Here is a 23222-nt window from a genome sequence, read left to right as displayed (position 1 = left end):
AACATGCCAACATGTTAACTATCGTGTATAGCAGGGGTCTTCAAACTGACAACTTTAAGATTTGTAGACTTCAACTCCCACAATTTCCTCCTCCAGTCATGTTAGCTCAGGAATTCTGGGACTTGAAGTCCATAAGTCTTAAACTTGTCAAATTTGAAGAGCCTTGATTTATAGTCATGGCCCTTAAAGAATTTACATATATTTTACTGTATGAATTCTGTGACAGAGCCAACTATTAAAATGAACACTGGTGGCATAATGGTTAGAATGCTGTATTGCAGGCTAACTCTACCCACTGCCAGGAGTTTGATCCTGACTGGTTCAAGGTTGACTCAACCTTCATCCTTTTTAGGTCAGTAAAATGAGGACCCAGATTGTTGGGGCAATATGAGAAAGAGCTGTAAAAAACTGTGAAGTGGTATATAAGTCTCAGTGCTATAGCTATTAAATCTAAATGAGATTCTTTTGAGGGCAGAAAAATACAGACTAAAAGATATACACTTTCTATTATAGAGAAAGTTTGGAGTTTGAAAATCTGCCATTTCAGGCAATGGCAAGGTGTCTTAGAAAACAATAATGTTGAGATACTGGTTTTCATAAAAGACAGCAATGTTAAAGCAAATTTTCTTTGGCCAGTGTTTTGCACAGGACACACAATACACAAAGAATTTACAAAGGCTGCAATTTCTACCCCTTAGCAAGTTTAGCTTTTTAAAAAAATCCAAACAATTAGTTCTCTGACAGAAAAACCTACTTTTGCTGAAAACCTTGTCTGTATCCTTACTTTTCCCCTACAGGAGTAGAAATTCACAAAACCGTTCTAGGAAGTATTCTCTTTCTTATCATGTTTACATACAACTTTAAATTTCAAAACCAGCCAAATGTTTGGTAGGTGGGGGAAAAATGAGTAGGAATACAAAAGACAACAGCAAGAAAATTTGAACTTTTCAACTCCTACTCTTGAAAAAGTGTCAGAACAAAATCAAGTATATGAAAAGAAGTTGCTAAAGCTGCCTGCCAGGTTATCTCTCTGCCACTGGATTTTGTATCTTTGATGCTGCCAATGCATGATTAAACATATGCTTCTGACCTTGAGGTATTATGGATTGAGTACAGTCATGTTAGTAACTTTTATTCTAACTGCTAGGTAATTGGGATAAAGGCAGGGGTGAGGTTGGCTTCCCGATTGCTGGGTGGGTGAGGCCATTGTGGGTGTGGCCTGGTCGGCCTTCTGCACCACAGCAGGGGTGGCATTTTTGCAAAAATGCCCTCCTTGCACTCCGCAGGTTCTCTGGAAGCCAGAAACAGGCCCATTTCCAGGCTTCCCAAATTTCTGGGAAGCCCGTTTTTCGCCCTCCCCGAGCCTCCGTGCATGTCCTGCACTTACCTGCATCCAAAACGGGCACATGGGGACTCCGGGGTGGGCAGGGCCAGCCAGGAGTGGGATTTGGGGGTTCTCCGCACTGCACAGAATCTCCCAAACCCCTGCGAATCCCCAGCAGCCCACCTCTGGATAAAGGGATGAGTCTATGATTCTATTTTGTAGAATATGTTATACACCTCTTCAGAATACTGACCTGCTAAAAGCAGAAAATGAAATGGTTCCTCTGTTCCCAGTCCAAGATAAATTAAGCCACTGGACCAGGATACAACGAGACTGCAGATATTCTAAAGCTGTGTCATTGATCCTTGCCCAATAGGGTTGCAAACTTAGATGAATATATTGTAGTGGATCACAACAATGTTGATATAGTAGCTTACATGTCTGTGAGAGTCTACATAGATCCGGAATTGTAAGGTGACTCAAAATCAACTGGATGAGCTGAATTGAAAAACAACAATAAAAGTAAATTATTCTATTAAAATTGTATTTTCATGCTAGGCAAATAAAATTTTATTCTAATTAAATTAATCATCCCAATCTCATTTCCATTATTTTACTATTTTTTATTTTAAACAAAAAAAATGCAGGATACAGTTTCTGCGGTGGTATATAAATTTCTATTTTGGGCTTGCTTTCAATCTCATCTTTCAGTTTTAATCTGGACTTCACTCAGCCTTAAATTGCATACTGGTAGCTACACCCCAAAGAGTTGAAGAATTGAAATCTGATATGATTTTAATCAAATGTACTGAAAATTATGTACATTTATTCTCCAGTCATATACAGGTAGTCCTTGCTTAACAACTGTCCTATTTAGCGACCATTCAAAGTTTCAACAGCACTGAAAAAATAATTTTATAACTGGTCTTTGAACTTAGAACCGTCATAGCAGCCCCACTTTACATAACTGAAATGGTGGTGTTTCTCAATTGGCGGGCATTTACAATTGTCACAGCCATGCAGCCGTGCAATTTCCATTTGTATGCTTTACAGTTGGCTTCTGGCAAGCAAAGTGAAGGAAAGCCAGCAGTAAAAACACAAGTCATCCACATGTCTTGCTTAATGACCAGCAGTGATTCACTTTAAAACTGAATGGGAAGTGCCATAAATCCATTCCAGTCATGTGTTGTTTTGCTTAGCAGTCATGTCATTTAGTGACTGGTCGCGTTGCTGGTCCCAATTGTTTTTGTTAAGGGTTATTAAAAATCACAATCTGATAATCCAAATGGGTATAGATTAAGAGATTTTTTTGGCAGGGAAGTGCAGGTGTCTTTGAGTTGTTCTTGATTCCTGGTGAGTCCCTGCAGTTTTCTTGGTAAAGTTTTTCAGAAGTGGCTCACCAGTTACCTTTATGCCTAAGGCAGGAATAGAACTCACAATCTCTTGTTTTCTGGTCCAATTCTTTAACCATTGCATCATACTGGCTCTCTTTACATGAAGTATTTTTTAAACATATCTAAACATTTAAAGTTTCACTTCTGAGTAGAGTTCTTCTGCACACATATTAAAATCAGGATCTTTTATGCCGTGCTTATGATGACCATTATTGTGCATGGCTTAGCTGAAATACCTTTAAGTCCTTTTATTTTCAATGGGACAGTAACACTTAAGTTTTCTTCACTCTTTCTGAGTTAAATGGGATTTGATTATATCTATTAAAAATAAAACACATATAATTATCTCATCTATTATATAGGATTTGAATACATAAAATACAAAGACTCATATTATCAGTAGCTCAACTGAAATCCATCCCTGTTATTTTTTATGTTGCCATATAGCCTAAACTAGATTTCAGTACACCGAAGTTGGGTCTGCATTTTAAGAAATGCTTATGAGAGCTGTGGTTTTTGTATTCAAAGGTATAAATATGCTTCAGATTATACATTAGTGCAAACAAACCCAATTGGGAGTGGAATTTCCACTCCAATGTGATTTTAAATTGTGATACTGCAGGACACGTTGCTTAACAACAGTAATTTATGCAGTCCCCATTGTTGCTGTTAAATAAGGATCATGAGTCATTAAGCAAGGACCTCCTCTTCGCAACTTCCTGAGGGCCTCCAATAGGCAAAGTCAATGGGGAAGCTGGCAGGAAATCACAAATCCTAGGCAATTTGCAAGCAGGCCAGTCAGTGGGTAAGTAGATGCTGCAATGCAACATGAGCACATCTAGGTAGGAGTGGCTGCTGCCGTATATGGGAGGTTGGGGTGCAAATGTAGTCAAGGAAGGGATGGCCGTTGCCAGGTGTGGGAAACATCCATTCCCTGACCACATCTGCACCTTAACCTTCCATTTCCCATATACAAACACAATTGGATGGGTTCTATTGAGTGTAGGGGCACCGAGGAGAGGCATGTGCTACAGAATATGAGATACCTAGAAGAAAAAGTAGTGGAAGTGGAATCAACTTAAAGAAGCCACTTGCAACTTTCTTGCTGGGTTCCTTATTAACTTTGCTTCTGGGAAACCATCAGGGAAGGTGGCAAATGGTGATTACATGACTAAGGAACACTGCAATCATAATCTGAATCTGAAGAACACAGAACTATGATGTCTATCATTGGTTAATCAAATTTGGCATTTAAGATATAGCAGAGGGGGAAAAATTCACACATTATAGCTAAGATAAATATCAAAAGTCTATAAACTGTCTTGGCAATGGGATAAATAAATATTAGCCCAAGAACTACAGGCTACAGAGTGGCTTATTTTATATAGATTGGTGATAAGACTGCATCCAGTAAAAGTTGTGAGAAGGACAAGTTATCTCATTTTCATTGTACTACCGTAGAATGATCAGCCTAATTAACAGAACAATAAAATAACAGAGTTGCAAGAGAACTTGGAGGACTTCTAGTCCAGCCCTCTGCTTAAGCAGGAAACCCTATACCATTTCAGACAAATAGTTGCCCATTCTTTTCTTAAAAACCTCCAGTATTGGAGCACCCACAATTTTTAGAGACAAGTCTTTCCACTGAACAATTGTTCTAATTGTCAGGAAATGTGTTCTTATTTTTAAGTTGATTCTCTGCTTGATTTGTTTTGATCAATTACTCTAAGTTGATTGACTTTTAAGAGCATATTTAGCATTTTTAATTTTAATTTTAAAGCTTTGATAAAAAAAACATGTTTTCACTAATTTCTAAACCATGACACCCATCAATGAATCAAAGCACAAAGTGTAATTTCAGATTAATAATAATGACCAAATACACTACAAACACAGCAAAAAGTGTAAAGGGGAAAAACTCTTAAGACCCCCTTTTAACTAATGTCATTATCTGATAATAATTATATACTATATAGATAATAACACAACATCAGCATCAGAGATAAACAACTCCTAACATGTCAGTATCACCACCAGAAAAGGTAGTCCCACTTTACACTAAAATTACATTTTAATACCTGAAATGAAAAAATATAAAGAGATATCACTATGCTGATGACACTAAAATGTAACTGCAGTTTAAAATATATTTTACTTTTGATTAAACAAAGCAAATTTAAAGCCTATCTAGTATTCTCATAGCTAGTTTAAAATTTAGTATGTTGCTAAAAATTTCATTCTGTATTTGGCCCAGCATAAAGCAAAATTTGATATGATAATATGTGAGGAGTTCAGAAAATTCCCAAAATGCAGATTATGGCATAAAAATATGGCATCTGAAATTTAGCTAGCTTTTTGAAATCTTAGGACTTACATTTTAAAGGGGTAGGAATCAGAGGTGGTATTCAGCAGGTTCTGACCAGTTCTGGAGAACCGGTAGCGGAAATTTTGAATAGTTCAGAGAACTGACAAATACCACCTCTGACTGGAGATTTTACAGTATCCTTCCCCTGCCACGCCCACCAAACCACGCCCACCAAACCACGCCCACCAAGCCACACCCACAGAACTGGTAGTAAAAAAATTTGAATCCCACCACTGGTAGGAATATAACATTTATGTAATGAATATGTTTTACAGACTTAACAGTTAAGATTTGTATTTATATTTTCTGTTCAAAAGAAGAAAACTTTCTTATTTTAAATAATTTGATTAACAGATGCTTAAAATAGCTGATTTTTTTAAACAAACTGGAGTATTACCTCTGTAATCAAGAAAATTCAATGAACAAGATATTCATTTTATTAGCATTTGACACAGAAATAAAAATGAATTTGCATGGGAAGATCAGCTAGGGCCGATATAAGATTCTTCTATTTTTAAGAATCTAACTTGAATCAGTTTGAACCATTTTAAGAAAAAAAAGCTACACTTACTAAAATCCAGGAACCTAAATGAAACTAAAAAAACAGGTAAAGTTCACAAATCTGTATATGAAGCTATGTACCTCAAGATATAATGAATCTATATAGCCTAAGTAATTATGATATTTTTTTAACCCTGTAAAAATTCCCCGTCTTTTACCTCATAAGGCAATTTATCAAAGTATCCATTAGTTGTCCAATCTTTGAAGGCAGTAATGCTAAACTGCTTGTTGAGACTGTCCATGCTGTAACTTTCTCTATCCCCTTCTTCATCGTCATCCAGATCATTCATATCAATAATTGGAGTACTGAGTAAATGCACAGGTCTCTCTCTTAAACCATGTAGCACTACAGCATCCAACTCAGTATAATAATCCAGAAGGGAACTGTTTATTTCCAAACGGATTAAATTTGTAGGAAAATTTATTTGTTTGATACTAGGTGTAAACTGACGTGCCTGAGGTAAAATCACCTTGGAAGGTAGCTCTGACCAAAGGATTTCCCACCTACCAAAAGAAAAGTACATTAGTATCACAGTACAGTTAATGCAAATATTACTACCTTAATTTCTTTAATACATTTCAATTTGGGTGAAAAAAACCCCACAACTAATATAAAGAACATCAAACCGTGGCCAGTATAAAGGACTCTTAATAACTCTACTCTACAATGTATGATAAATATCTTAATTCCCAAACATTAAATAACATTAACATTATTCAACAACATTTTAGTGTTAATTCTTTTTTAACCTGTCACTGCATTGGGAAGAAAACAAAGCTAAAGTGAAGATGCACTTCAGTAACAAAATAGATAAACAGATCCTTTGGTTAACTCTGAAATTAAACCACAACTTATTCAGTAGGACAAGAACTTAGAGATTTGATCCCAAACCTATATTCAGGCTATTTAGCATTTGGAAACCAATGAAGTTTTAATGTACAGGTAGTCCTCAACTTACAACGGTTCATTTAGTGACCATTCAAAGTTACAAAGGCACTGAAAAAAGTGACTTATGACCATTTTTCACTTACAACCTTTGTAGCAGCCCCATGATCACGTGATCAAAATTCAGATGCTTGGCAATTGGTTCATACTTATGACTTGCTGTGCCTCAAGGTCATGTGATCACCTTTTGCGACCCTTTGATAAACAAAAACAATGGGGAAGTCAGATTCACTTCACAACCTTGTTACTAACTTATCAACTACAGTGATTTACTTAAAATCTGTGGCAAGAATGGTCGTAAAATGGAGCAAAACTGTCTCACTTGGTTAATGTCTCACTTAGCAACAGAAATTTTGGGCTCAATTGTGGTCATAAGTTGAGGACAACCTGTACTATTAAGATGGATCTACAGGACAAGTTTCTGAAGCATTTTCAAGAGTCCAAATATCTTACAGCAACCTTTCTTATACTGAAGCACTACAAAACATTGAATACTGTAAATAGAAAAAGCTAACAAATGGGAGGAGGCAGCTTTCACTTGCAAAGACCAGACCATGGAAAATGGGCATTGGTAAATTTACCTGTGAACGCCCTTTCTATCTATGCTGTGAGAGACCCAGGATGGGTAGACTCCTTCTTATGATGTCATTAAGCTGGGTCTGTACTTATATATATAAAAAGCCAGCCCCCGGGAGAATCCCCAGCTTTGGAGAAGATACTTGACAGACTGAAGAAGTGTCTCTGAAAGCAAACAATCCAATACATTAACATGCCTTACCATCTCTGGACGAACCAAGGGAGGGGCTGGGCTCTCTCGCAGCATAAATAGAAAGGGCGTTCACAGGTAAATTTACCAATGCCCATTCTCCTCCATGCTGCAGCGAGAGCCCAGGATGGGACATACCAAAGCTTGCATGTCCACGGGCAGGTCCTCGTCCGGCCAATAACTCCGATGGTGGAACCACTCGCTGAAGAACCCGTCTGCCGAAGGCCGCTGTCACCGAGGCAAAGGAATCCAGATGGTAGTGTCTGATGAAGGGAGACAGGGATGTCCACGTGGCCACTCTGCAAATCTCTTCCAAGGATGCCTGGGTGGCCCAAGCGGCTGAAGTGGCCGCACTTCTGGTAGAGTGCGCTGTTAGACCACGGGGTACCGGAAGAGCCACCGCTTTGTAGGCTTGTGCGATGCACGTCCTGACTCACCTGCTAAATAGTACGGGAAGAAGCCTTGCTCCCCAAGTGAGAAGGTAAAAGGAGACAAACATGGCTTCTGTCTTTCTAAAAGGGGACGTGCGCTTGATGTAAATTCTAAGAGCCCTTCTGACATCTAGAGTATGCCACTTGTGCTCTAAGTCATGGTGTGGAAGGGGACAGAAGTCAGGTAACACAATGTCTTGGGACCGGTGGAATCAAGTGGTAACCTTTGGGATAAAGGAGGGGTCCAGACGGAGAACAACCTTATCATTGTGAAAGATGCAAAGATCCTGCCTGATAGAAAGGGTGGCCAGTTCTGACACCCTTCTGGCCTAAGTGATAGAAACGAGGAAAACTACCTTTAGAGTTAGGAATTGGAGAGACACTGTTCTAAGAGGTTCAAAGGGGGGCTTCGTAAGGGCATTAAGAACCAAGTGAAGGTCCCATGAAGGATACCTGTGCACCAAGAAGGGTGTAGGTTGGAAGCCCCTTTCAAAAATCTCCTGACCAAGAGGTGATGGGACAAGGAAGGAAGCGAATCCCATGAAAGAACTGAGGAGAGAGCTGCTACCTGGCAACGTAAGGTATTGGGGGCTAAACCTTTCTCCAAGCCATCCTGAAGGAATCTAAGAACCTCTGCCAACTGGGCTGAGGAAGGAGAGAGACCCTCCTTCAGGCACCATTGGGAGAAAACCCTCCAGATGGCATCGTAGAGGTGCCTCGTAGAAGGTTTGCAAGATGCCTGGATGGTGAGGATAACCCCCTCTGGGAGATTAGCCTCCCTTAGCTGCTGCCGCTCAATTGCCACATGGTCAGCTTCAGCCACTGGGGCTCCGGATGGATCAGGGCCCCTTGGTGCAGGGAGATGAGGTGGGCTGGGATCCTCCAAGGGGAAGCCACAGAGAGGTTGACCAGGTCCGCAAACCAGGGCCTCCTTGGCCAATAGGGTGCCAGGAGAATTAGCTCCGCTCATTCCCTCAACAGCTTCTGTATGACCGCCGGAATGATAGGAAGAGGGGGAAAGGCATAGAAGAGACCTGCGGGCCATTTGCAATGAAGAGCATTGGTCCCTTCCACTCCCTGGCAAGGAAACCTGGTGAAGAATCTGTTGACTTGGGCATTTTGAGGAGTGGAGAAGAGATCCACGTCCGGAGTTCCGAATCTGAGGGAAAGATCCCAGAATAGGGACGGAGGAATAGGCCATTCTGCCTGGTTGACTAAACTCCTGCTCAGCCAGTAGGCTTGGGAATTGTCGACTCCGGAAATGTGATCCGCTGAGATCAACAGCAGGTGTTTCTCTGCCCATAACCCCAAATGTTCTGCCTCCCTCATAAGTGCCTTGGATCTCGTTCCCCCCGTCTGTTGACGTGTGCCTTTGCGGCCATATTGTCCGTCAACATGAGAACATGGGAGCCGGTCACCGAGGCTCTGAAATGCTTGAGAGCCAGAGAGATAGCTCTGAGCTCTAACCAATTTATGGGATGGGTGCTGTCTGATCTGGACCAAACCCCTTGAGCTATCTGACCGTCCGTATGGGAGCCCCAACCCAGAAGGCTGGCATCTGTGGTGATTACTAGCCTGTCTGGTTCCTTGAATTGGAGCCCTTTCCAGAGGGACAGGGAGAGCCACCAATTGAGGGACCGCCGGGCCTGATGAGAGAGCAGGACCTTGATTGACGAGTGGCTGGTTCCTGCTTGTTGAAAGGGGAGCAGGAACCATTGGAGTGATTGGGAGTGAAGCCGTGCCCACAGGACAATGCCAATACAGGAGACCATCTTCCCCAGTAGTTTGGACAGCAGCAACAGTGGAACAATCTGTTGTTGTTGAATCTGGCTGATGATCTCTGCAAGGCTTTTTCCACAATCTGGAGACAGGAAAACCTGGCACAAAGTCGTGTTGATGACTGCTCCCAAGTGTAGCAGTTTGGTCGTGGGTGAGAGATGGCTCTTCTTGGTGTTGATGGAAAACCCGTGGCTTTGGAGGCAAGACAGGGTAATTTGTAAGTCCCGATGGGCCAAGTGGATGGTGGAGGACAGTATCAACATGTCGTCCAAGTAGCATTGGATCCTCACTGGAACAGAATGGAGTGAAGCCACCAATGCTGCTAGAATATTTGTGAAGACCCTTGGAGCCAATGAGAGGCTGAAGGGAAGGGCTCGATACTGGAAGTGGGCATTCTGGTAACAGAAACGGAGAAACTGGCAATGATGAGGCCAGATGGGGATGTGGAGGCAAGCCTCTGTGAGATCAATGGAAGAGGGGAGGTTGCCCTGCCGAACACTCTCTTAAGATAGAATGCAGTGTCTGCATTTTAAATCGCCTGTATTTGACAAATTCATTGAGAAATTTTAGGTCAAGGATCGCTCGCCACCCCCCCCCCCGAGGCTTTGGGAACAACAAAAAGACGAGAGTAAAATTCACGTCCCCATTGTAAGGTGGGAACTGGTTGAATAGCCCTTATGTCGAGTAGGTGTTGAATGGCCGAATTCATAAGGGCTCTCTTTGAACTGTCCCGTGAAACGGGACAAATCAAAAAAATTTCTGGAGGTGACAATAGAAATTCCAATTGTAGCCCTGACCTAACAGTGTTGAGCACCCAGGCATCCATCATTGACTCCTCCCATTTGGACGCAAAGAAGGCTAAGCGACCTCCGATGGGTTGGGAGAACAAGGTATTACTTAGAGCGATGGAAGGCATGACCCCCTCCCCCCCCGAAAGGGCCATTTACCAGCAGAAGGTTGTTGTCTGCCAGGTGGTTCTTGACGTTGGTCTTGGAGCTGAGAATACGCCCTCTATGGCCGAGGAAAGCGGGAGGTGGACTCCGCCTGAAAGGCAGGTGGCTGATAGGGAGGAGGAAAGAATTTTACGTTTATCTCTGGTCTCAATGAGATATGGCTCTAGAGCCTTGCCGAAAAGCTTGTCTCCTGAGCAGGGGGCAGAGGCCAGCTTCCATTTGCGGCATGACTCCACCTGCCAATTTCGGAGCCACAGAAGCCTTCTTGCCGCCACCGAAGATGCCAAGGCCCCTTGATGCAAATATGGCGGAATTGAGGGTGGCATCCACAGTGAATTCCGCCGCTGCTATAATTTTGTTAAGGTCCTGATGAGACCTGAGGTCAGAGGCAGGCAATCGATCCTGCAGTTGGTGCAGCCATCATAGAGATGTCCTCGTGAAAAACGATGCAGCAGTCGAAGCCCAAACAGCCCATGCAGCTGCTTGGTGGTTGCGCTTGAGGGTCTGTTCAGAACACTTTCCTCTGGTTTAAGGACATTCTCTGGCTCAGTGGGAGTGCCAGAAGAGGAGAATGATACCACAACCGGAGTATCTACTGAGTGCACTGCAAGGGTGTTGGCTAGGGATGTGCTAACATTGTAAAACCACTTGTCCAAAGATGATGGACGAGGACCTGCCAAAGGGGAAGCGCGCTGCTCCTTGACCTTGAGAAACAAAAGGGGAGAAGGCAAAACCTCCATGTGTACTACTGGCTTGGAGAAGAGCGAGTCTACTTGCCCGGAGGGTTCTCCTTGTGGTTCAGGTGCTGCTTCCTCAGGTGACAGCTTAGCAGTGACCAGAGCCTTGCTAAGTAGGGATTTAAAGAGGGCTGGTTTAAAGACTAATGCAGAGGAGGTCTGGTCTGGATGAGAGTCTTCTTCCTCTGAAAGATTGTGATCACAGATTTCGCCCTATTCGCACTCTGAATGATAGGAGCAACTGTGTTCAGAGAGGGAGGCACTCTCTTCCCCTTCATACTCCTCCCATTCTGGCTGTGAAGAAAGGACCCTGAGGTCTTGGGGTCTGTGGAAATCCCGTTGCAGAGGTAAGGAAGCCATAGACTGAGAAGGGAAAAGGGCCTGAACCCTTTCCAGAGGGCAAAGAATCTGTTGAAAGCCTTCTGCCTAATGGCTAAGGAAACAACATCTTGGATCTCCCTGGGCCTGTTATCAAAGGTAGTAGAGGGCCGAAGGCCAGCTGCAGTGGGCATGAAAGTGGCTTCCGGCCTGATCTGGGAGGCCTGAACTCTGGAGGGAAAAGAGGGGGCATAGGGCCCAGAGGTTTGCTGGAAATATGGCCCAGACCTGCTAAAATCCTGAGGTTGTTCCTCAAATGCCTCAGGGGACCAGGCATGGGGGGGGCAAACGATCCATGAACAACTTCCCCTCCCCTGGGGGGGCTTCTCTGGAAACCCTGATGTTCGGCTGGCTGGGAAACCTGTTGCAGTTGCCCTTTCATTTGTTGAATAGTCTTGTTAAATTGTCTCTTTAAAGCTTCATGTCTGCATTTCTCTGCCTTCAACTCAGCCTGAGTTTTCTTCTTAGGGGCTAGAGCCTTAGCTCTGATTTTTGCAGCCACTTGCCTCTGAGCAGTACGTTGTCTGCGTCTTTTCCTTTTAGTGGGTTGGAGGGCCTGTTCCACTGGGGGGGGGGACTGCATGAGCACTGTCCTGATCCATTTTAAATAAGCAAGGCTCAAGCGTTGAGAGAATGGATTTCAAAAGTGCTTAAAGATGGCAGAGGGTGGAATTGGGTCTGGAGCCCTGAAAATGGCCACCAGGCTACTTAAAATGGCCGCTCACCTCGTGTCTGAAGAAACTGCACTCAAAGATGGCTGCTGCTCGTTGATGGCTCCAATAAGTGAATTTCGCTCCTTAGGCTATTGCAAGCCCCGAGCGATCAGATCAGCCAGAGAAGGAAGAGTTGCCTCCCATGCGATCAGCTGGCTGGCTCTGTTATCAGTTTGCCGATCAGTTTTACGATCGGACAAACTGCAGCTATGGGGAAGGTCTCAGATGCTTCCCTGCTTGCCTAACAGCGCTTGGGGAAATGTTTATCCCCTCTCTCCTGAAGTTGCAGCTTCCCAGATCCCCAGGAGCTGATTGAAGCAAGGGTAGCTTCTGTAGAAAATCACTGAATAAAGCTAACGCTTTCAGAGACACAGCTTGTGACTTAAAGAAGCTGCGTCAAAGCTGGGGATTCTCCCGGGGGCTGGCTTTTTATATATACAAGTACAGACCCAGCTTAATGACATCATAAGAACAAGTCTACCCATCCTGGGCTCTCGCTGCAGCATGGAGAACAAGATTATCTTTTTTTGCTACCTGTGAAGTTCAAACAGTTTGTAGGTAGCAAAGACATTTTTGGGGAGGAGGAGGCAGGTAAATATGTAGAATTTTCTTAAAAAAATGTTACTTTAAATATTTGAACATACCATATCAAAGAAAGACAGAAAAAACCAATAAAATGAATTACCTTACTTCACTGGGCTGATTTTGTGAATAAGGACTTGCAGAACATGCCAAAATCCTAACCACAGCACCAGGATGATACGTTTCCAAAATATGTATGGCTGTAGGATACACTTGTTCCTCAAACGCAAGTTCTACATAGTCCTGACTTTGGAAACTGGGTGGGGTCCTTGTAAATGGTATTCGTGCACTAGGGCACATATCCCACCATTTTCCATAGGTCCTAAACACAGCGGTTTGTGTAAAGTCACCTGAGCTAGGATACACATTAGGAGTTCCAGCCAAGTTCCACATGGTATAAGACATGCTGTTTTCACTGCCATAATGGGAGCTGAAGTCCAACACTTCTTTGGCATACTGGACCAATTCAACATTGATAGGTAGGGATCTATTTGATTCAATGGCTCTCCGATTGTTCATCAATTCTCCCCTTGTAGCTGTCCTGGCTCGGCGCCGAAGGCAAATATAGTAAAACATGCTCAGAACTGTTAACATAGGAAATGCTGGTGACATCCGGACAGGTAGCAAAGTCCTCCTGAAAGTCAGTATCTTCAAGACTTCTTTGTGAGAAGTTTAAAATAGAAGAGATCCTGAATAAAAACCCAAACAATAATTGTCAATTTAAAACAAGTTCAAGAATTCAAGGAATCTTTAATTTATTTGAAGCGGATAAAAAAGTAATATAAGTACTCCTCGACTTACTTCATTTCTTCATTCAATGACCGTCTGAAGTTACAACAGCACTGAAAAAAGTGATTTATTGTTGTTTTCCTCACTTATGACTATTGCAGAATCCCCATGTTCATGTGATCAAAATTCAAATAGTTGAATTTATGACTGTTGAGGTGTTTTGGGGTCATGTGATCACCTTTTGCAACCATCTGACAAGCAAAGTTAATAGGGAAGCCAGATTCATGTAAAACTGTGTTACTAACTTAATAACTGCAGTGATTCATTTAACTATGTGTCAGAAAAGATCATAAAATGGGGCAAAACTCAACAGATGTCTCGAAGAGCCGTGGTGGCACAGTGGTTAGAATGCAGTACTGCAGGCTACTTCTGCTGACTGCCAGCTGCCTGCAATTTGGCAGTTTGAATGTCACCAGGCTCAAGGTTGACTCAGGCTTCTATCCTTCCAAGGTCGGTAAAATGAGGGCCCCGATTGTTGGGGGAAATAGGCTGACTCTGTAAACTGCTTAGAGAGGGCTGTAAAGCATTGTAAAGCAGTATGTAAGTCTAAGTACTATTGCTATTGAGCAACAGACATTTTGAACTCAATTGTAGTTTTAAGTCAAGGACTACCTATATACCTATAAAAACATTTACTGAAATATCTAATCCAGGATATCAGTATCTAAATAAAGATGTTATATTAAAAATAAATACTGCTAGTAAGATTTGATAATCAATTAGTTAATTATTAATAATATTTGATTCTGAGCCATTTTGGCTCAGTAGTTAAGGCACTGAGCTAGAAACTGACAGACCGTGAGATCTAGTCCTGCCTTAGGCACAAAGGCAGCTGCTGACCTTAGGCCAGTTCTATATTCTCTCTCATCTTTAAGAAGAAGACAATGGCAAACCACTTCCAACATATTTCCAAAAAAACAAAACAAAAAACCCCCATAGGAACTAGTCCAGGCAATTAGAGAAGTCAAAGGGCACTCCCCCCACCAAAAACTAATTGATAACAATATTTATGATATTGTAACAACAACAAAACAAAACTTAAAAGAACTGAAGAATCAAAATGGAAATTAGAAAATGGGTCGTACAACTGGGCATAGCACAAAATGATTGCTGCTGTGATACAGCATGCATCCCACACTTTGTATGAAGTAACTATTACTTTGGTCCACAGACTTGACAACAAATAGTATAAGATCATGTGTGCTCAAATCAGAAAAGCTTTTAGTAAGTAGGGTTGTGCAAAGAGTATTAAAGAAGCAGCATCCTTTAGAACAGTGGTCGCCAACCGGTGGGCTGCGGCCCACTGGTGGGCCATGGAAAAATTTTGGTGGGCCGTAGAAGAAATGGCCCCCAAAAGCAATTAATCTGGGCCATGCAGTTCTTACACCTCCTGGCTCTCCGAGGGACCCGAGTCAGGCCCCTGAGATGCATGTGCCAACCAGCTCCTACGCCTGGCGGCAGCGGCAACAACTCCCATCTCCCAGCACCTGCTGTCAGCTCTTCCCCGTTAGTTCTCTAGCTTTGAATTGCTCCTGGCTCTCTCTCTTTCCTTCCCCCCGCCCACATGCAGGCAGGAAAGGAAAGGGAGACAGAACCGTGCACAGCTCTCTCCTTTTCCAGCCCTTGCTGCCTCTCCCAACATCGAAGCCTCGGAAACACAGGCAAAGCCACCGCAGCGGTAGCATCCTAAGTTGCCTTAGCATGCTCGGTTAGTTAAGAATCGTCGTACCCAGAGAAGAAAGTGGTGCTGGAGGAGGAGGAGGCAGTAGTGGAGAAGCAAGCAACTCAGGACACTACCGCTGTGGTGGCTTTGCCTGCGTTTCCGAGGCTTCAATATTGGGAGAGGCAGCAAGGGCTGAAAAGGGGAGAGCTGTGTACGGCTCCATCTCCCTTTCCTTTCCTGCCTACACATAGGCGGTGGGGGGGAGGAAAGAAAGAGAGCCGGGAGCAATTCAAAGCTAGAAAACTAATGGGGAGAGGGGACTATTGTTGCCGCCGCTGCCATGTGTGGGAACGTGCATCTCACTTCCACTTGCATGCTTTTTAAGAAATATAATTTTAGTGCTTTGCACAGCTCTAATAATAAAAATCTGTTTGAGTCTTTTGTGCTCAAATCCAGTAATACCTATTTCAAAGAAATTATTGATGGAAATAAACAAGTTCGTTGCTCACAAATATGAAGGATACAATAACTGAACCCAAAACTGAATACAGAAAATATGAAAATATCCACAAGTAAGCTGAGAAAACTTACTTACCCAGAGAAAAAAAACTGTATTTCCCCCAAATATCTACTATTAACTACCGGCACGCTTGTAAACAATCAATTACTCATATGATAAATTTTAGACCCTAAAAGACAAGCCGTGTTCCATACAATATTTCTTTGTAAAATTGCAAGAAAAATCCATAAAGACTACCTCTTAGGAAAAGAAAAGAAAGTAGCTCAATGCATTTTTATAAATAATAAGATTAATTCCATTCCATGACTTACATTTTGATTGAGCAGATATGAACTCAGAAAGTGCCAGGTGGTAACAATGGGTCATTTTATTTTATTCCCATATTTATAGTCTGACAGCTGTTCTATGTTCAATTTCATGCAATTACTGCCAGTATTATATCCCTTAACAATGTCAATGAAGACTCTCAATCATCCAAGTAGAGCAGGGCTGTCAAACTCACAGCCCGCGGGCCAGATGCGTCACATGCTGGCCACGCCCACACCCGGTTTAACGAAGAGAAAATGTTGCAGTAAGCCACACGACAACACAAGTTTTACACTGCTGAAATAGAGCTATTTGGAAGTTGAGTCTTGTTGGTTTGAAATGTTTCGCTGCTTATCCAAGTATCTTCTTCAGCCTGAGCAAGTTGGTTAGGGGGATCCCATGTATAAACCTCCCTGGAGGACATATATGAGGACTCCCTAACCAACTTGCCCAAACTGAAGAAGCTACTTGGATAAACAATTAAACATTTCAAACCTACAAGAAAAGAGGTCCAGTTGCCATGATTCAACCTCCAGACCCCTTAACAATATTTCTAGTATAGTTCTCAAAAGTAGTACACTATAAACTTTAGTGAATTAAAAATGGTTTAATATAAGTATAGCAATAATGCAAAGAGCAATGAAATATGTTTACCAACTAATAATATACAGGCACTATTTTTTATGTGCACTATTTTATGGCCTATAAAATTATCTTTATTACACTAAAGTTTCATATATGGAACATCTAAAGCTACACAGCTGTATAGTGGATATACATATTTTCCAGATGCCTCTTATTACACCAAGGGTCCCCAGCCCTCTAATGGGCTGTGAGCCATTCAGAACCAGGCCACAAAAGCGGTGGGTGAGAGCACCCATGTGCATCCACACGTGGACATGTGCGCCATTTGTGCAAGCAGTGGGTGTCCATGCCCACCGCTTACGCAAATCAAGCTGCACACACACACACTTGCCAGCCATTCACATAGAACCAGAGGTGATATTCAGCAGGTTCTGACCAGTTCTGGAGAACCGGTAGCGGAAATTTTGAGTAGTTCGGAGAACCGGCAAATGCCACCTTTGACTGGCCCCACCCCTATCTATTCTCTGCCTCCCGAGTCCCAGCTGATTGGCTGAGTCTTCTTTTGTTGCCCTGCACAGAAGAATGGAGCTGGAAAGCGGGTTACTGGGGTGGGGAAGGAATGGGATTTTGCAGTAACCTTCCCCTGGAGTGGGGTGGGAATGGAGATTTTATAGTATCATTCCCCTGCCACGCTCACCAGCCACGCCCACCAAGCCACACCATGACCATCAAGCCACGCCCACAGAACCAGTAGTAAAAAATTTGAATCCCACCTCTGCATGGAACCATCTCTTCTCCCCACCCCCCACTGGTCCAAAAAGCAAGTAAGATTGAGGAATTCTGGATTATAATTACATGCAGTAAGGTATGGTAAAAGAAAAACTTTCAGATATGATCAGTAAAGACTAATAATGAAGATGAGAGATGAGAGAGAGAGATTGAGATTGAGGTTGAGATTGATATTTTTTATTCCACCTTTATTACTTTATAAGTAATTCAAAATGGCAAACATATATAATACTCTTTTCGCCTTTTCCCCCACAACATTAACCCCATGGGGCAGGTTGTGCCAAGAGATTGTGACTGACCCACAATCTACTTAATTTTCATGCCTAAAATGGGACTAAATCACTCTCTGCCAGTCTAACTCGCCTCACCCAATTATTATGGGAAAATAGGAGAAGAAAGGAATATTGGGTGTATTTGCTACCTTGCGTTATTTATAAAAATATAATGGCAGGGTATAAATAAACAATTTAAAAACTTAATATACTGCCCAATCTATTAACAAATTATGTAATTTTTACATAATGTCAGTTTTAAAAAATTATTAAGCATAAACAAAATTCTCATGAACATCTTTACATGTATGTACATGCGTAGGTATGGTTTAAAAAGTCATTTTCACAAAATGAGAAAAATGCAAGGTGCTTGTTCAAAAAGGCTTACAAATGTGAGAATTAAATTAACCTTGAAAAAGATATTTTTGTACAGATTTATGAATTCCCTCAGTTTGGCTTTGCTCATAGCTTTTTATGTTCAATGGCAAAGAGAAATAATGTTCATAACCTATTGGGAGTTTGCAAAGAGGATGACAGAATACATCTTAAAATAGCTGCTGGATTTTTGTAAGAGACATTTACCAGAACATGAGCTATATTTTACTAAACATCGTCTGCATTTCAAAAACACTATATTTATTTTCTCTAAACATAAAGTCAAGAAATGTTAACAATTCACCTCATCATTTTGGTATTAAAACATCTAAAGAACAGACAATGCAATTCCATGCATGTCTTTGCAAAGAAATGTACAGGCAGAATTTTAGCCATGCTCAAAGCAGTAACAGCAGAAGAATTACTTTGTTTTGGCAGGCCCAGTTTCTCTTTCTGCATTTTTTTTAACTAGGAGTTATTTGAAAAGACAAATAGCTCCACATTGTTCTGGTGTATCATTTTTTACCAACACCCACTCAAAAACAGAATTGAGATTCATCTTTGCTTCAACAGTACAATTTTCAGAATAAATTTAGAACTATTTTAAAAGAAACTGTATGATGATTTGATGTTTGCATATTGTGCTTAAAAATGTTGGAAGGATATGTCTTCAAGGAAATTTCAAAGACTCTTTCCAAATAACTGTTTCCATTGTAATGTATGCTGTTTATTCATTCACATACACTTTTCCCTTAAAATTTATTATAGAGAAAAACAAATTACAATAACTAATTTTGTCTAAATGCTATTTACTTAAATTCAGTCTATTAATGTAAACTGTAATAACAATTTATTTCCAATCATGCATTTCTTTATGTAATTATAAAATTTATTTGTTCATGATTATTTCTTTAATATCTCATCTTTCAGATGCTCTAGGCAGTATATAAATTAAATAAATAAACCCCCTTCCATTTATTTCATTATAAAGTTGTGCACAAAATATGCATACATTTGTCATACAAGTTTGAGAGGGCTCTGCTGAGCTTTTATATTAATTATTGCTTAGTATAGCTGCGTTTTTAGGAGTAAAGATAGAAAATCTGAAATTTTGTACAGGCTTCAATAGATACATAAACTTATAGGCTAAAATTTAGATGACCCAAGATGCTATTTTTTATCAAGTATTTGTTTATTATTAGATATAAATATAGATATATATCAATATAGATATTCAGAAAAATTGCCCACAGGAAGAAAAGGCTGGCCAAATGCTTTTCTCAAACAGAAAGGGAGAACAGCCCATCAGCAGGAGGCCTGTCCAATGGGAGGACATTGTGACGTGCAGTTTAGACTGGACAAAATGGACTGAGGTATCTCAGTCCAGATAGCAGAGTCATCTCAAACCGTGAGATGAGCAGCATATAAATTTGATAAATAAATTTCCTTAAACCAGTTTAGCGTGAATCAAGTATCAGCAGGAAATGCTTAAATGTTAAGTGCAGATATGGTCTAAATTAATATTTTCCAAGTAATCAAAACGACTTTTTAACTCTATAAAGGAACAGAAAATATTCTGCTCTATTTTATTCTCTTCACAGATACACCACCTTCCCAGGTGCATAACTCCATCTGCTTCTTAATTCTTTTTAGTCTCTACACTAGACAAAGTAATTGCTGAAATTATCTCCCCTTTTTACTCTTTAGCATCACTGCCCTCTTCCATAGATGTCTACTAATCTACACATTCAGTCAAAAGTTTACACCACATCATATTTAGGTTTTTGTAAAACTGTCCATTACTGTAGCCGTGAAAGTCTATTTAAAACCAATTTTATATCTCTAATTCACAAACCTTTCCAGTTTAGCAAAATAGTGTACAGGCAGACCTTGAATTATGATGGTAATTGAAACTAGAATTTCCTACACTAAAGGATGCAGTTGTAAAACATGTCACGTGACTGCATCATTTATCAACAACAACCCTGGCAGTCCCTTTTGCCATTGTTAACGGAATACCATTGGTCATCAGGCAAGGACTCATGCCAGTCCCACTCAATCCCAAGCCTTGATAAGGGACTGCTTCCCTTGAATCCTCTTTAACTCCCTCTCTCACCTATCCCCCCCGCCACTCATTTCTAACCTTTTGGCCATTCTGCACAGTAGTACTCTTTGGTTGTGGCAGCGCTGGGACTGAAGCAGAGCTTAAGAGCCTTTAGCAGTTCCAGTCGATATCACCTCGTCAGACTCTTACTTCAGCCACAGCACTGCTGTCACCAAGAACCGCCATCTCAAGCCCCAAGCTATGGCCCCAGCACCACAACCCCCCCCCTCTGCTTTTGGAAGCTTCTGAGGCCTTCTGAAACCTCCCAAGGCTACTCTCCCCATTCTCAAAGTCATACCCACTATTCTTGTGATGCCTCAGAAAGTCTTCACAAGCTTCTGAAGCATCACAAGAACAACATGCGTGATTTGGAGAATGGTTAGGCATGGGCTTTCTTTTGAGGTTTCAAAAGACCTCAGAAGCTTTCAGAAGGCTTTCTGCACTGATTGGAGAACATTGCACACTCCTTGAAGAGCAATACAAGCAGCCGTGGAAGGCCTGATGTGGTCAGCAGCTGCCTCCCATGGGTCAGGCTGGGTTGTAAGAGGAAGACGGTAAAAGTCCAGCGGGTTCACGGGGCCTGAAGTTTGTAATGGAGGCAGCTGCAGAGTTGCACTGTTGTGGCTGGCTGCAGCACAGGGCTTGAAGCAGCACTGCTGGGTGACAGCATGGGAGGGCATTGAAGTGCACCTATGGTCGTAAAGTCAGAAGGACTGCCAAGCACCTGAATGTTAATTACATGACTGCAGGGACACTGCAACAGAGTGGATGTAAATGCCATTTATTCAACACCACCATAACTTCAAAAGGTTGCTAAATGAACAGCTGTTAAGTGAAGACTACTTGAATTAGTACAATGTAGAAATGAAACTTCAATAGGGAACAAAACTATTTAAAAAAAAACTGTTTTGAAATTATGAATTTCCAAGTTTAGGCTGTATTCACATCTAATGGCAAGGTAATTAGAAAGAAGTGTTAGCTCTACAGCAACATTTGTCCCTATGGAAATAAATAGCTACTCTTTAATACTTGACACAATAGAATATGGACTCTATAATTAATTTTAGACTGCTATAGATAAGTACTAAATAGTTTAGAGAAAAGCTGCTACCCACAAATTTTCCTAGTTATACCTATTGTGCTGGTAATGTTTGACACTTTCAAAAAATAAAACATTAGGCTTGTTTTTAACCCATCTCTAGAATGAATAAGGAATTTTCATAACAATCACTTTTTCTCCAAACTAAACATTTGTGAACTACAAACTGGAAAACTTAAAAGCTGTTCTGTTGCTCGTTTGAAGTTAAGTCCTCAAATATAAGTCATTTCCCATTTCATTTCTTTCTCATCCACTCAAATCTGCCTATGTATCTGCAAAGTGGAAAAGTTCTTTAAACCAAGAAAGCTATTTTGGCTAATTTTTGTTGCTGAAGAATTTAAATTTAAATTCTAGGATTTTTTAAGTTAATTTCCTCTGCCACTGGTATTCACAACTGCTGAGATTAATACAGGGTTATTTATTAGACTTTTGATAACATACAATATTCATATTGGGTGCAAGCTCATTATATAACTGTATAATGTTTATAAAGTTTTATCTTTTAATATTTTTAGCTGCCCAGAGTTACCATATGGTAAGATGGACATATAGTAACTTTTACAAACAAACAAACCACCTAGAATCCTGTGGATCAGAAGCTGCCTGGAAATTGTATTCAGCACAAGATAATGGTTTTTATCTCCCAAGCAAAGGGAAACAAACAACACAGATCTGTTTCCACAGAACCTTATGGGAATAAGATAAGTGCAGAAAACATTCCCTACAGTTTTCCAACTGTAATTTAAAAGAAATATTTAAGGAACGATAGGAAAGATTACTAAAGCAAAAATTAAAATATACACAAGAGTTTTTTGTTTTGTTTTAAATTTTTAATGGTTTAAATTTAACTCTTTTTTATTTTGGACTATATTTTGTAAGCCTCCCAATGTCCACTAGAATAAGCATATGAATTAAATCTAACAAATGATAATGCGCTATTATTATGTTATGTAATTATAATAAAATACAATTTATTGTTTTTCAAACATTTCTACAATTTTAAGATACCAACCTGTAAAATAATAATAAATTAATATTATTAATTTATAATATTATTAATTTAAATTAATATTATTTAATATAAATATGTTATCTTTCTTTGAATATTCAACTGAAAAATAAAACAGCACTTTTAGTTGGAATTTAAGCAACATGTCAGCCTAGTATTAAAAGGCCAAACACAGTGGGAAACAACAGTATGCTAAAAGTAAAGCAGCAATAAATTAAAAAAGCAAACAAACTAGGGATATATGAAACCAATTCAGTAAAGCCAGTCTAAAAAGATATGTTTAATGCTCTAAAAAGCATTAAGGAGGTATAACTAGTTTCAAAGTTTTTACTATATTTATGTATGATGTCAAATATCTTACAAGGATTCCTAAAAGAGCTAATGTACAAAACTATAGGGGTGCTACTCACAAAATGAGTATGGAAAAATTAAATAATAATAAATTGCAAAAGGCAGCTCTACTTGGAACACCTTACAACCTGAGATGATATCTTTAATTGCATCAAAAAACATCTGCCTATATCAGATCCTTGGCAAGGATTTGACCAGTGTATAAAAATGTCAAATCTAGTCTGAACATCTGGTTGATTACGCAACCAACCATAAACAATGAACCATCTTGTCTTCCTAGATCAGGCCCACCTCACTCATGCTGGCAGAGAGGCCCTGTGGTGGATGCCATCAATCAAATAACTCCAGCTGTCAGGATCCAGAAGAGCCTTCTCTGTCTTAGCACACACACCCTCTGGAACATCCCCCCCCCCCAGATGAGATCTGCCCCC

At 40.8% G+C, this 23222-nt stretch overlaps 1 protein-coding gene across 4 annotated transcripts in view; it reads right to left on the bottom strand.

Moving 5' to 3' along the window:
* Positions 1 to 23222, bottom strand: part of FBXL4 (F-box and leucine rich repeat protein 4) — a 49415-nt gene that overhangs the window by 20940 nt on the left and 5253 nt on the right. For 3 of the 4 annotated variants that reach the window (XM_026666590.2, XM_087943036.1, XM_026666591.2), the window contains 3 exons: positions 13033 to 13618; positions 5803 to 6148; positions 1578 to 1822 (listed from right to left, as the gene is read on the bottom strand). In XM_026666590.2, coding sequence (XP_026522375.2) covers positions 1578 to 1822; positions 5803 to 6148; positions 13033 to 13541 — 1100 coding nt within the window. In that variant the 5' untranslated portion in view covers positions 13542 to 13618. Of the gene's footprint in view, positions 1 to 1577; positions 1823 to 5802; positions 6149 to 13032; positions 13619 to 16212; positions 16411 to 23222 lie in introns of those variants that run through there. The other variant, XM_087943046.1, reaches the window with a different exon arrangement.

Source organism: Notechis scutatus, chromosome 1 (genome assembly GCF_049901735.1).
Source record: "Notechis scutatus isolate UNSWTSFEM ecotype Mainland chromosome 1, rNotScu1.2, whole genome shotgun sequence".
In the NCBI taxonomy this organism is placed as follows: Eukaryota; Metazoa; Chordata; class Lepidosauria; order Squamata; family Elapidae; genus Notechis; species Notechis scutatus.
Note: the sequence above shows the minus strand (reverse complement) of the source record. Positions and strands in the feature narration are given on the sequence as shown.